This window comes from Elephas maximus, chromosome 3 (assembly GCF_024166365.1).
Source record: "Elephas maximus indicus isolate mEleMax1 chromosome 3, mEleMax1 primary haplotype, whole genome shotgun sequence".
Classification (NCBI taxonomy): domain Eukaryota; kingdom Metazoa; phylum Chordata; class Mammalia; order Proboscidea; family Elephantidae; genus Elephas; species Elephas maximus.
In genome coordinates this window covers 195027072-195042333 of record NC_064821.1, presented here as the reverse complement: position 1 = coordinate 195042333, position 15262 = coordinate 195027072, and the positions used below count along the sequence as shown (strand labels likewise).

The 15262-nt window shown below is 43.9% G+C and overlaps 1 protein-coding gene across 7 annotated transcripts in view; it reads right to left on the bottom strand.

Annotated features, from left to right (window-relative positions):
• The window catches only part of LOC126073781 (SLAM family member 9-like), a 72822-nt gene extending 57878 nt beyond the window's left edge, over positions 1-14944 (bottom strand). For 4 of the 7 annotated variants that reach the window (XR_007516845.1, XR_007516844.1, XR_007516846.1 and 1 more), the window contains exons 1-2: positions 14774-14941; positions 3314-3706 (exon numbers count right to left, since the gene is read on the bottom strand). Coding sequence is in view for 3 of the 7 variants with exons in the window: in XM_049880843.1 (XP_049736800.1) it covers positions 3314-3706; positions 14774-14843 (463 nt within the window). In the remaining 4 variants the exon portion in view is untranslated. Of the gene's footprint in view, positions 1-3313; positions 3707-4349; positions 4604-14773 lie in introns of those variants that run through there. The other 3 variants (XR_007516847.1, XM_049880844.1, XM_049880845.1) reach the window with 2 other exon arrangements.
• Positions 14945-15262: the final 318 nt, after the last annotated feature.

The window sequence follows — 15262 nt, the reverse complement described above, 5'->3', positions numbered from 1 at the left end:
TTTTGGAAGTAGATCACCAGGCCTTTCTTCTTAGTCTGTCTTAATCTAGAAGCTCTGCTGAAACTTATCAACCATGGATGGCCCTGCTATTATTTGAAATACGCGAGCATATTCCAGCATCACAGCAACATGCAAACCACCTCAGTATAACAAACTGACAGACAGTGGTGGTCCCAATGGATAGAAAGACATAATACTGTTAAGATGTCAATTATTCCCAATTTGATCTATAAATTCAATGCAATCCCAATCAAAATCCCAGCAAGTTATTTTGTGTATATTGACAAACCGATTCTAAGGTTTATATGGAAAAGGAAAAGACCCAGAATAGCCAATTCAATACTGAAGAAGAACAAACTTGAATGACAGACATGAACTGATTTTAAAAGTCAATATAAAGCTATGGTGATCACGACACTGTGGTGTTGGTGAAGGATAAGACAAATATATCAGTAGAACAGAATAGGTAGTCCAGAAATAGACACACACAAATATTGTCAACCAATATTTGACAAAGGAACAAAAGTAATTCAATGGAGAAAGGGAAGTCTTTTCAAAGAATGATGCTGGAACAACTGAACATTCATATACAAAAAAAAAATTAATCTACACACAGAACTCACATCTTTCACAAAAATTAACTCAAAATGGATCATAAACCTAAATATAAGATACAAAACTATACAATTTCTAGAAGATAATATAGGAGAAAATCTAGGTGACCTTGGGTTTGAAAGTGACTTTTTAGATGCAACACCAAAGGCACAATCCACAAAAGAAAAAAATTGATGAGTTGGACATCACTAAAATTAAACTGCTTTCAGGAAAATACTGTTAAAGAGAATGAAAAAACAAGCAATGAATTGGTAGAAAATATTTATAAAACATGTATTTGATAAAAGACATATTCAAAATATACAAAGAGAACTTAAAACTCAAGAGTAACAAAACAAACCAGTTACAAAATGGGCTAAAGATCTGAACAGAAACTTCACCAAAAAAGATATACCCATTGCAGTTGAGTCGATTCCAACTCATAGCAACCCTATAGGACAGAGTAGAACTGCCCCATAGAGTTTCCAAGGAGCAGATGGTGAATTTGAACTGCCAAACTTTTGGTTAGTAGCTGTAGCTCTTCACCAAAGAAGATATAGAGAAGACAAATGAACATATGAAAAAATGTTAAATATCTTTTGTCATTAGGAAACTGCAAGTCAAAACTACAATGAGATACCATTACACACTGTCTTAGGCTGGGTTCTCTAGAGAAGCAAAACCAGTAATGTGTATAAATATATAGAGAGAGATTTATATCAAGGAAACAGCTCACACGATTGTAGGGTCTGGGATGTCCCAAGCCCTTGGCAGGATAGAGTTTTTTCCGAATTCACAGAGCTACAGAACCTGGCGAACCCAAGATTAGCAGGTCGGAGAGCAGGGCTCCTGCTCACAGACTGTGATGGCCGAGGAACCCCCAAGGTCGGCAAGCAAGACCGCAAGGTTTCTCCTGAGTCACTTAGCTGCAGGGGCTGGCGAACCCAAGACAGGCAGATCGGAAAGGAGGACTCTTGCTCACAGGCCGTGAAGATAGGAGAATCCCAAGATGGACAGGTAAGCTGCTAGCTCAAGTCCCAAGAACCAGAAGTCAGACAAGAGACAGCTGCCGGATCCAGAACAAGCCAACAACCTTTGCCACGTGAGCAGGAAGGGAGTAGGAGGGAGAAGGCAGAGAGATGAAGGCTGAGGGGGCAGTAAGGTGCCACAGGCCCCACCCCTGCCCGTATTACTAAGCAGATTCCATCATGGGGGTGATCACATATCAAATTTCTACAGGAAAGTGATCACAACATTAGACAACTCCCGAAACACTGGGAATCATGGCCCAGCCAAATTGACACACAATCTTAACCATCACACACACCTATTAAAAAAAAAAATTTAGAATGACTGAAATCCTAAACACCAACACCATCAAATGCTGATGAGGATGTGGAGCAACAGGAATTCTCATTCATTGCTAGTAGGAGTACAAAATGGCACAGACACGTTGGAAGGCAGTCTGGCCATTTCAAACAAAGCTAAACAAAGGCTAACCATTCGATCCAGCATCCGCACATGTAGGTATTTACCCAAATAAGATGAAAACAAATGTCTGCATAAAAACCAACACACAAATGTTTATGATGACTTTATTCATAAATGCCAAGCATTGGAAGCCACCAAGATGTATTTCAATAGATGAATGGATAAACAAACTGGTACATCCACACAATGGAATATTATTCAGCAATAAAAAGAAATTAGCTATCAAGCCATGAAAGGACATAGAGGAATCATAAATACATGCTGCTAAGTGAAAGATGACAGTCCCAACAACCTAAATATTGTATGATGTCAATTATATGACATTCTGGAAAAGGCAAAACTATAAAGACAATAAAAAAATTAGTGGTTTCCAAGGGTTCAAGAGGAGGAGGGAGGGATGAATACGTGGAGCACAGGGCACTTTTAGGGGAGTGAAACTATTCTGTAAGACACTGTAATGGTGGACATATAACATTAAGCATTTTTCAAAACCATGGGACTCTACAACAACAAGAGTGAACCCCTAATGTAACGTAAATACGGGCTTTAGTTAATAATGTGTCAATATTGGTTCAACAATTATAAAATTGTACCATCAGAAAGCAAGATGTTAATAGGGAAAATACTCTGCAGCAGCTGAGGGGATATATGAGAGTTCTGTGTAATATTTCTGTAAACCTAAAACTGCTCTAGATAATATTTTTAATTTTATTTTAAAAGAAGCTTCTGCTAAAAAAAGGGAGAGCAAGGAAAGAAATTTTCCCCTGGAGTCTCCAGAAAGAAACACAGCCCTGATTTTAGCCTGGCAAGAGCTATGTCAAACTTTTGACCTACAGAGCTGTAAAATAACAAATCTGTGTTGTCTTAAGCCACTAAGTTTGTGGTAATTCGTTACAGCAGCAAGAGAAAATTAACATGTAAATTAAGTATCCTTAGTCTTGTAGAGAACAATTACATGTTACTGCAAAAATTTCCATTTCTGTCAGATTTCCCCTCTTTTTTCCCAAAACACTGAAGTGATTTTCTCCCAGGTATGAATCTCATTTTTTTTTTTTATGAATCTCAGCTCTGCTCTCCGCTTGTGGGGAACTCACCTATGTTCAGGGGAGAAAATAGGGTGTGAAGACTGGTATCTGGATGCAATCCTGCAAAAGGGGCTTATGTGATACTCCCAGGGACAAAAGAAGGAGGTAAGCTATGAGACTGGTGTGAGGGGGTTGTCACTCACCATAGACTATCAGGTGGAACACCTGGATAAATTCTCTTCCTTCATTTAAGCTGACTCGTGCCCGGTACTGCCCACTGTCCTCAAGGGTCAGGTTCTCAATCCTCAGCGTTGTCATATTGGGCACATGGACCCTCTGCTTGTACTTGTCTTGGAGACTGACCCATGTTGGAGAGTCTGCCCCATTATGGACATGCAGCATGACTCTGTAGGATGGCTCAGAGCCAAAGCTCCACGCAATCTCCTGCATTTCCTCTCCGGGATTTACTTCTGGCTTCACGATCACGTGAAACAAGACAGAACCTCCTCGGATCTCCTTCAGAAGAACATGAGCTCCAGAATCCTTAGTTCCAGAATCATGTGCTCCAGAAATCTTGGCCCCAGTGCTCCAGACACCTAGGACATTGGGAAACAGGAAATGTGAGTGTTTTCCCATAAGAACAAATGAGAGAACCACAGAACTTTTTTTTTTTTTATGAAATCCATCCAACGTACCCCCTTGATTCTAAGAAGGCTGCCTCATACAATGAATTTGAAGCAAATCTGGGATCAAATTCTGATTCTAGTAGAGTGTAACTCTGAACAGGTTACTTAAACTTGCTAACCTTTGCTTTCTTTACCTGCCTCGTAATAATAGTATAAATTAAAACTGAGAATGGATCAAAAAACACCTAGCATAGTTTCTAGCACATACTAAATGCAAAACAGGTATAGGCAGCTTCTAAAATGGATCCCAAAGATCCCTGCTGCCTCATATTCACACACTTGTGTAGTCCCTCCCCTTGAGTGTATGCTGCACCTAGGGACTTGCCTGTAATAAACAGAAACAACAAAAGAGTTGGGATGTCACTTCCAGTATTAGGTTATAGAATACTGTGACTTCCATCTTGCTCAAACACTCTCTTTTTTTCACTATGATGAAGCCAGCTGCCATATTGTTACTGCCCTATGGAGGGGCCTACATGGTAAGCAACTGAGGGCAGCTTCTGGCCAAGACTGAGTCCCTCAGTCCAACAGCCCACAAGTAAATGGATCTTACCAAAAGTCATGTAAGTAAGATTGGAAGCAGCTTCTTCACCAGTTGAGCCCTGAAATCACTGCAGTCCCAATCAAAAGCTTGATTGCAGCCTGTGTGAGACACTGAGCCAAAGGAGCCAGCTGTACCGTGCCTGGATCCCTGACCCACAGAAACTGTGAGATGATAAATGCTGCTGTTTTGAGCTTAAACTAAGTTTGAGGTAATTTGTTACATAGCAATAGGTAATGAAGGTTACTTTCCCTTTTCTCCTAGACAGTGTATTAGTCAGGATAGGCTAGGGTATGCTGTAGTAACAATGACAAATAGTTGATTAAAACGAGGCTAGTTTATATCTTGCATACACTACACATCCCATGAGAGATAGTACAGGACAGGGGTCCTATCACACATGGATGGAGGTTCCACCATCTCGTAGCTGCACCATATGGAGCCCACAGTGTCCTCACAGCCTCCTTAGCTCCCACAGCAGGGAAAGGGAGATGGGAGAATCACACGTAGGGCTTTCACTGCATTAGTCCAGAAGTAACATAATCTCTGCTCCTATTTTTTGGCCAGAACTAGTCACAAGGCCCTGCTTATCTGCCAAGGACTAGAAAACGTGTGTGTGTGGGGGGGAGTAAGGGGGGGTAAAGGTGGAGAATGGACTAGTATTTGATGAGCACTACTGTCCCTGCAATCAAGAAAGCACTTCCCTAAATATTCCCAGAGAGGTTGTCGTCAGTCTTCCTCAGTGGCTCTCCTGCAGAGCACTGGCCAGTGGGCAAAGATGTCCCAGCGCCTCCTCCTTCTGAGCCCTTCTTTGTCCATCAGGCACAGGCCCCAGGGAAAGTGAGAACCGTCTGTCCTTCCTGTGGACCAGGCTTCTCTGGATTCATGTAGCCACAGGGGCTGGTGAACCCAACATCGGCAGGTCAGAGAGCAGGCTGTTGTTCACAGGCTAGGAAGATGGACGAATTCCAACATCAGCAGGCAAGACCTCAGATAAGCTGTTGCTCAAGTCCCAAGAACCAGAAGTCAGATGAACGGGAGCCAGCTGCAGGAGCCAGCGAGAGCAAAAGCCCAAGAGCGTTGCCAGAATGTCCACATATATTCAGTGCAGACCACATGCCCAGGGAAACTCCCTTTCAACTGACTGGATACTGACAGCATATCCCATCATGGAGGTGATCACAGTATATCAAATGTTATCATGAAAGTGATCACAACATCATATGACTGCCAAACCACAGAGAATCATGGTCCAGCCAAATTGACACATAGTATCCATAGTACATCCAGGTAAATACGTATCATTTTTAAAACATTCCGGTTTCATCTTCTCTTCTCCACACCTTGACTATCTTCTCATTCATATGCATATGGCCTTGGGCCTCTGGCTGGGTTGAACAAGAAGACCCTGGCCCCCTATCGATCATCTTGCTTAACTTGCTAGGCTTTGGCACCGAGCCACTCCAGGTGTGGCTTTTCTCCCCTCAGCTACAGCATAGCATTTCTTACTTTCCTTTCAGCCATTACAGATAACAACAACCAAAGTAACTATCTAAGAATCAAAACTTTCATTTCCCACACACCTTTGTTCTTTCTCTTCCTAAATACCGTGCTTCCATGAGTCTGGAGCCATTGCAACAAATTCCACTTCTGACTCCAGCTGTAAAATGGCCTAGTGGCGTCATTATCCGACCTTCTCCTCTAACTTCATAAGCCGGCACGAGAATCACCATCAGCATCAACAGCCTGAGGCTGATTCCTATGAGGCAGAGGTCAGACATACCTCCTCTCTCCAACCTTTTTACCAATTCTGACACCAGCCATCCCTTACGTAGCACTCTACTTCTCTGGCGGGTTTGATAATTCATTGCAACGACCACACGGAATTCACAGACCATACTCAGAGTTATAGGGTTTATTAGAGAAGTATCAGGTTACAGTTCAGGATCAGAAATGACTCAGTATACAGTTCTTCAGTCAGAACAGCTTCTCACTTGTGCCCACAAGCAGGGCTCTCCCTGACCTTCCTAATCTGAGCCCTTGGCCCCTCATGCCTCTTGGGCTTTCTGGCCCATCCCAGCCTTTGCCCTGATCAGGCAAATGTTGCAAAGCTCTTTAGCTCTGCCAACAAGTGCCCAGAGGCACCCCACTCCACTAGCAAGCCTCCTGCCCAAAGGCGCTCAGCTTTCTCACTCCATGGGCCAGGAAGCGCATCACACCATCTCCTGCTGGTCTCCTGGTTCTGCTGCCTTTGCTGCCTCTGTTACTGTGCCTCTGCTTCTCATCTCTGGTGTTACAGTGCTCTCTCTGTGTCTCCTGGGTCTCGAAGGTTCTCAGTGCAGGAATCCTGGGGCAAAGAACAAGCTTCGCCACTAGCTCTTCTTTCTCGGTGGTAGTGAAGTATCTCCTTTCCACCTCTGGGATGGCTCATTTTAAGCCTAGAGGGATGGAAAAACTGCTAAATTCCCCTATTAAGGTACCATACACCTTATTTTCATGGCCCTAACCCCACAAGAGTGCCATGCATCTTATTTGCACTATTAGCAAGCTGTCCAATCTCCTTGGTGGACCATAAGCATTTTATTTGCGTAATCATTTAGTAGCAGTTACAAGACCACGGTGAGAAAGGCCATATAAAAGCAATCCATTACAGTGCAAACATTCTGCTGGCTCCATAATTAATTAATGAAATTAACACTTTGACACATGTTCATTTTAAATTCACATGTGCGTCAAGATTTTACCTCTTTTTAAAAAATCTTTTTTTATTATTTTGATATGTGGGAAAGTTAGTTTCCTTTGTGTTTACCTTAATATTTACCCCTGTTTTTCTAAGTTTAAACCAATCTTTTATTTCTTTATGTTGCTTTGACTTCCTCTCCATATGAAAGATCTATGACTACATTTTTTAGTCCCTCTTTTTTGTTTTAATGTTGTCATCTTTTATATATTGACATCTCTGTTTCCCTTTTTTCAGCATTTTAGTTTAGTTTATTTTTGTGACTTCCCTGTCTGTGTTTATATCTGGTTGTTCTGTCCTGTGTTCTAGTCTTGGGTTGTTATCCGTTATTGATTTTCTAACTGGAGGACTCCCTTTAGTATTTCTTGTAATTTTGGTTTGTTTTTGCAAATTCCCTAAACTTATGTTTATCTGCAAATGCCCTAATTTCACTATCACATTTGAGAGACAGTTTTGTTGGATATATAATTTTGGCTGGCAATTTTTTTCCTTCCAGGCTTTATATACATCATCTCATTGCCTTCTTGCCTGCATGGTTTCTGCTGAGTAGTCTGAGCTTAGTCTTATTAATTCTCCTTTGTAGATAACTTTTCATTTCTCCCTAGCCACTCTTAAAATTCTCTCTTTATCTTTGGTTTTTTGGCAAGTTTGATTGTAATATGTCTTGGTGACTTTCTTTTGGGATCTACCTCTTGGATAGATACCTTCTCAACTTTCATGATATCAGGGAAGTTTTCTGCCAACAAATCTTCAACAATTCTCTCTGTATTTTCTGTTATCCCCGCTGTTCTGATACTCCAATCACCTATAGGTTATTCCTCTTGATAGAAAAAAAACCCACATAATTATTAGGGTTTCTTCATTTTTTTTAATTCTTTTATCTGATTTTTCCTCAAATAAGTTGGTGTGTCAAGTGCTTTATCTTCAATCTCACTAATTCTGACTTCCATTACCTCAATTCTGCTCCTATGACTTTCTGTTGAGTTGTCGAATTCTGAAATTTTATTATTAATCTTCTGGGTTTCTGGTTGCTATCTCTCTATGGATTCTTGCAGCCCGTTTAATTTGTCATTGTGCTCTTCTATAATCTTCTTAAGTTCCTCTGTTGCTTTATCTGTGTGTTCCTTGGCTTGTTCTAGGTTTTGCCCGATCTCCTTCCTGATCTCTTGAAGAGTTCTGTATGTTAATCTTTTATATTCTACCTCTGGTAATTCCAGGAAATTCTCTTCTTCTGGAAGATTTCTTGAGTCTTTGTTTTGGTGGCTTGCTGAAGCCATCATGGTCTGCCTCTTTATGTGATTTGATATTGACTGTTGTCTCAGAGCCATCAATAAGTTATTGTATTTATTTATTTTATGTTTGTTTATTGTGTCCTAGCTTCTTGTTTTGTTTTGTTTTGATATGCCCAAATAGTCTGCTCATGTGAGCTAGTTTGATTATTGGTGCCTTTGAAGCTCTCACTTCCTGTCACCAGGTGGTTAGATTTGTTACTAGGTATGTGAGCCCAGTTCATTTAGTTTTTTTGTATGGATTCAGCTCAGGTGTCCAGATAGTCAGTTACCAAGTGTATGGTGCAGGCTCTTACCTACAGTCCTAGAGGGGTAGGGGTGATTGGAGCAGACACAAGTATCTGGCTGCTGTAGAGGGTCACATGCTGAGCAAGGCAGGGGGCTGACAGCTGCCCCTGAGTGTCTGGGAGGAAAGCACCTCCCTGTTCCCTAGAGTGCATAGGTGGGTGGGATTTGCAGCTGGACTATGGGCACCCAATGCTGTAAGGACTGGGAGGCACCACTTATTCTTAGACCCCTGTTGGAGGTGGGTAGGTAGCATGGGTGGAGCCACCAGTCCTCAGGCCCGTGTTGTGGTAGGTAAGGACCCTGCTTAACGGGGAGAGGGGTGTCAAATATCACAAACCTGCCACTCCATCATATAGCTGATACAGTGAAGTTAGGCTTCAGGTGTATACCCTGTTGTACTATACTAACAAGGTCCTACGCTGTTGAAATGGGCCCACACAGGTCTATGCAGGGGTGAAAGGTATTCAAAGCCCATGGACCCCTTGTGCCCGTGCCTAGGCAAAGGAGCTATACCTGCCATGAGTTCCCAGTTTAGGGGACCTGGCAGATTATTTTTCCTGTTTCTTAATTTGTTTCCTCTCCCAGGCCAGAAGAACGGCCTAGGGTGTGTGAGGGGCCCTGCTTCTGGCCCAGGGAAAGTGTCAACAGCAATCACTGAAGCCTGCCCAGGACCCGGTGCAGAACAGGGAGGGAGCTGGGAGAGATATTCTTCCCAAATGGGTGTTTTTTGAACCATGCAGTAGGTTAGACACACGTACTCATCTTTTGCCAATTGAGGGCCACTTCTTGCTGGTTCTGTAGGGTTGAGCAGACTCTCCACTGCTCAGCCTCTCCCAATCTGGAAAACACATCCTGAATGCCACTGCTGGCCTCACAGCACTTGTCAGCCAATCTGGCCTGCAGGGTCTCTCCCTCCCTCTACCACTCAGTCTGATTCTCAACTTTGCCTTTGATGTTCAGGGCTCCTAGATTGTCTAATATAATTGATTCACTTGTTTTTTCAGGTCTTTGTTGTAAGAGGGACCACCAGAAGTGTCTCACTACTCCACCATCTTGGCCCCCACTCCAAAAAAGTATCTTTTAATACCTTAGTCAGTTATCACATCCAGTGTTAATCTAATGTTTAAATATACATTTTTGTTTTTGGCACAACATGGACATTAACCATAAATTATATAATCTGTGGCTCAGAGAAACAGCCATTTGTCCAAACGGAAAATGTGGCAATAGGACTTACCAAGATAAACAATATTTCAGTCTCTAACATGGTACTTTCCTAAAGGATTTTCACAGGTAATTCAAGCCAAAACAATGTTTGTCTTACTCTCCACCATTTTGGTAAGAAGGAATCATCACCTGGGGGTCAACAAGAAAGAAACTAATATTTTCCCAGCTGGGGACTGGCTAAAAAACAGACCAAAACTGAAAAGGCTCCCTCCTTTCCCTGTGGTATTGGTTTAGCTGCTGCTGAAGCTGAAGCATATGATGGGCCCTGCTTCCAGCCCAGGGGAAGTGGCAATCAGCAGTCGCTGAAACCTGCCAGGACCCGGTGCAGAGCAGGAAGGGAGGTGGGAGAGAGGTTCTTCCCCTAGTGTACTTTCCTGAGTGTGGTTTGCACACCAAGTTTCCACACACAGTGAGGAAGGAGATGATGTCCTCCAGCAGGTGGCCTGAGGGTACTGGCATCTGAGAGACTCAATGCAGAGCAGAGGCAGAGAAAACAGAGGACCAGGAGTGATTCCAGGAGTCCTTGAGTGGTGCAAATGGTTAAGTATTCAGCTACTAACTGAAAGATTGGAGGTTCAAACCCACCCAAAGGTGCCTCAGAAGAAAGGACTGGAAATCTACTTCTGAAAAATCAACCTTTGGAAAACCCTACTCTATCACACATAGGTCTCCATGAACCAGAATCTGCTTGATGGCAACTGTCTTTTGTTTTGTTTTTTGATAGGGCTTGATTCCAAAGAAGAGATGTCAGGGGTTGAATTGTGTCCCCCCAAAATATGTGTCAACTTGGTTAGGCCATGATACCCAGTATTGTGTGGTTGTCCACCATTTTGTGATTGCTGTAATTTTCCTGATCTCTGTCTATGGTTAATGAGGCAAGATTAGATTATGTTAAAGAAGATTTGGGTGGCATATAACACCCTTAGGTCACATCCCTGATCCAATGTAAAGTTTCTGTGGGATGTGGTCTGCACCACCTTTTATCTTACAAGAGATAAAAGGAAAGGGAAGCGAGCAGAGAGTGGGAGACCTCATACCACCAAGAAAGCAGCACCGGGAGTAGAGCACATCCTTTGGACCTGAGGTTCCTTCATGGAGAAGCTCCTAGACCAAGCGAAGATTGATGACAAGGACCTTCCTCCAGAGCTGACAGAGAAGAAAGCCCCTGGAGCTGACACCTTGAATTCAGACTTCTAGCCTACTAGACCGCGAAAGAATAAAATTCTGTTTGCTGAAGCCATCCACTTGTGGTATTTCTGTTATAGCAGCACTAGATAACCAAGCCAGAATTTGGTATTGGGAGTGGGGTGCTTCTCTAACAGATACCTAAAATGTGGAAGCAGCTTTGAAACTGTGAATGGATAGAGGACTCAGAAGGAAGTGAGGATAGCTGTTACACTGGAGACAGTACAGATCATGAGAAGGAGCGGCAGAGAACTGGCAGTGGCAACAAAGAACTGGCAGTGGCAGAGCCAGGAGACCAGGGAGGGATGGCGCTGGAGCCAACCCATGGAGAGAGAAAGCTGAGTGCCTTTGCACAGAAGGGTTCCTGGTGGAGTGGAGTGCCTCCAGGCACTTATTGGTGGAGCTACATTGCCTTGGAACACTTGCCCCAGCAGGGCAGACACGGCAGGTAAGGCCTGAAGGGCCAAGAAGCTAAGGAACCGAGAAGCAGAAGCTGAAGAGACAAGGAACACAGGAAGCAGAGCTGCCTAAGTCTCAAAGGGTATGGCCTCAACCTCTGGGGTCTCAAAGCGTAGAGCCATGGCCTCTGGAGTTTCTAAGGGTGGAGTTACCACTCACATGGACTAGGAGAATGGGGCCGCCTAAATCCAAGGGAGCAGCGTAGGCCTGGAAGGTGAAGCTGAAGCCCAGGGTTGAGAGGCCTCCACTCAAAATCAGGAGAGTGTGGCCAACACCCAGAGTATGGAGGGCAAGGCTGTTGTCTAAATAGTCTCAGAGAACAGAAAATTATTTTCAAGCCTTTAGGGCTAATGTATTGTGTTCTGCTAACTTGTTTGGTGCCTATTATGCCTTCTTTCCCTCCAATTTCTACCGTTTGTAATGGAAATGCTGAGCTTGGGTCTTTCCACCATTGTACTTTGGAAGCAGATAACTTGTATTCTAGACTTCATAGATGAAGAGGAATTTTTGGATTTTGGACTTGGAGTTGACTTAAGACTTTTGAGGTTTGAAGAGGATTACCTGCTTCCCTTAAAAATCAAGCCACTCCTCTGTTTTTGGTTTAGGAGGGCTGAAGAAAGCAGGCTACAGGAATGATCGAGGGTTTTCTTTCTGAACGTGTCCTAAACAGGCTCATCAGCTAACTCCTGTCAGGCCACAGAAATAGGATAGGACAGGATAGAAGAGACAGCAAAGGCCTGGAAGTAGCTACAGGAGAATTGTGTGTAAGTGGGGGACATGGAATCACAGAATGTCATAGCTGAAAGTGCCTGAGAAGTGATCTATCCAAGCCCCTCATTTTATAGAGGAGAAAACTGAGGCTTGGTGGGGGAGTGAACTTGCCCTGGATCACCCAGGCACAGAGCCAGACCCTAGTTTCCTCTCTCCCAGCCCATTGCTTTGTCTGCTGCATGAAGGGGCCCATATGCTCGTCCAGTCTTTCTCTGCTCTCCCTACCAGTTCAGCTTCTGTCTGCATTGTTGTCTTCTCTCACCACAATAAGAGCAGTTCCTGGAGTCCCATCCCTCCAACTTCCCTCAGCTGGGAAAGGGGTTCAACAGGCAGAGATTTCTGGATAATGAAGGGTTATTAAACAGTCAGCCTAGGCAGACTCTCCACCCCCTGGAAGACAGGAACCTCAGAACAGAGGAAGTCTCAGCCCTCAGGGAGCCCAGAGGATTTGCCCCAGAAGCTGGAAGAAAGTAGAAAGGAGGCTTAAAAAGAGAAGGAGGGCAACAAGGGCTTTGATCTACAAAGATTCAGGGTCAGCTGTGTGGTCCTGAAGACGGAAAAAAAAAGAGTCAGGGCATGGTGTGGTAACTCACAAGTTGACTTAAAATCATATAAAATTCTACAGTGAACATAAAATTATGTCCATTTTGCTGAAACTTTCCCCTATCGTTACCTCTAAATCCAACAGAAGTCCACTCATAACTGTCCACTCTTTCTCTTCCCACTCCCCACCAGTTACAGGGCAGGCATTCAGTGAAGGGCTGTTAATGTTACCGCAGGAGGCCCCTCAGGACAAGGACCAGCTCTCTAAGTACTAATTGTTTCTCTGCGAAATTGTGGTGTGAACCCAGCCCACGCAGAGGCTTCCCTTCTGCGCTTCCTTCTTCCAAACACTTGCCAAGGAAAGAATTTTAAATTTTAAGAAAGATGAAACCAAATATTTCAGCACCACCCACCTCTCCCCAAGGTAAGGGTGAGCTTCAACAGGGGATCCAGAAACCAAAGAAAAAACTGCTTACAACTGTGGAACTTCAGACTTCCTGAAAGGGTGTAGAACAGTTAAGGGGTGATGTTCCTTCCAGTTTTATCCAGGTTGCCCAAACTCAACTGTAAAATGCCTCCCCCTCCCTTTCAATACAAGGAGGTCTAGTCTAATGGGGCAAGCATTCCACTCCTTCCCAGTTCCTATGTTAACTTGAAAAGATCATGTTGTTTCTTAATTATGAAACTTACACCCCCTGGGCCTGTGAAAAAACTCTGTAGTATGTGACATACTTTTTCAGTTAAATGGAGTTGGAGAAGTGGAGAAAGCCTACAATTCACCATGGAAAGAATGTTACCTCTTTAAAAGGGGTGTAATTTCTTGTTACTTCAAGGCTCAATGTTATGTCACAAAGACATCCTGTTTTACAAGTGCTCTGCAATCCATCAAGTTCATACGATTCCCTGCAAATTCAGTCAATAGCTGGGATGTATAAAAAATGTGTATGACAATAAAACCTTTACAGCTTTCACCAGAATTCATAATTGACTAGGTCTTATTTTCTTTATTAGTTTTTATTCAATTTCTTTACACATGTAAACGTATAATCTTCCACACATTCATAAATGTGATATGATGTGGTCTTCTTTGCAACAATCTTCTTTCAGTTCCTTTTTTGGTTAACTCCCCACCTTCCCTCCCATCTCCCCCCTTCAGTTTCTCTACTTCCTCCTTTCCTCTTCTTCCCCCTCCTGCAGCCCTGTTATCTAGTATGTATCCTTCCTGATTTCTCTCCTTTCTCTTATAAATATTGGCAGCTGCTGTTTCTTTTACAAAATTGGGACCCCACTGTATTCTGCATCTTGTTATTCTCATCGCATATTACTTCATGAAAAATCCCTGCTGGTCAATTGTTCCACTGATTTTCTTACGATTCCATGATATTCCATGGTACAGATATGCCCTAATTTATTCAATCATTCCCACATTGATGGGAATCCCCTTTGTTTCCAGGGTTTGCCCAGATCGACAGTATGCTCTCTGTCTCCTTTTGCAATGGAGAAGCGCCAGAAGCCCAGACCATAGGGTCTTCCTCAGAGCTGTAGGGCAGCTCCATTCCCAGAAGCTCCCAGTCCCCATGGCCCTCTGCCCAATGTCAGCTTCTTTGTCTCCATTCCTTTCCCCAAGCAGCTCTAGGTTCCCCTGACTTCTCTGCCAGTTCGGTGGGAAGGAACTGACCTTCCTGGTAACTGGAAGTACAGCCCAGGCCGCCCAGACTCAGAGGTTACAGCCTTGCCATCATTCAAAAGGCCCTTCTGTTCTCTCTGATCTCCCCAGAGCTTAACAAACACACTGCATTTATTAAGTGACAACAGCGTCATTTTCTCTTTTTGTTCCCCAAGAACAACAGAAATCTGAACACCCCTCCTGGTAGTCAGCCCTGCTATCCTACTCCACCCGGTTGCCTTCTTCCCAGGGAGCCAAGGCCACTCACCAAGGAGGCTGAAGAATCCCAGGAGCCAGGAGACCCAACAGAAGTGGGGATCTTCTGAGCAGGGCCGCATCACAGGCTGCCAGCCAGCCTGCTGAACTGAAGGCCACACATCAGAGGGGGCAGCGACCAGAGAAGAGGAAAAGCCTGCACTGCAGGAGCTGCTGTTGACACAGCTCTTCCCTCACCACGCCTAGACAGGGCGGAGCCAGGCCTGGAAATGCAGATATGACCACTGGCTAGCACTTAGTTCTGGGGAGATAACCCCACCTGTCTAGAGAAAGCAATTCAGCTCTTTCATCGTATCACCAGCTCCCAGCTCTTTCATCCTATATAAAATTGTAGAATAAATGTACAAACAAACTCACTCTCTGGTATGCTTGACCCTGCGCTGGAGCTGACTCCACTCCAGCAGTCACAGCCAGTTTGGTGCGCTCACGCGCGTACACACACACACACTCACCCGTAGCTGCTCAGAGTTAACAGTTCAGC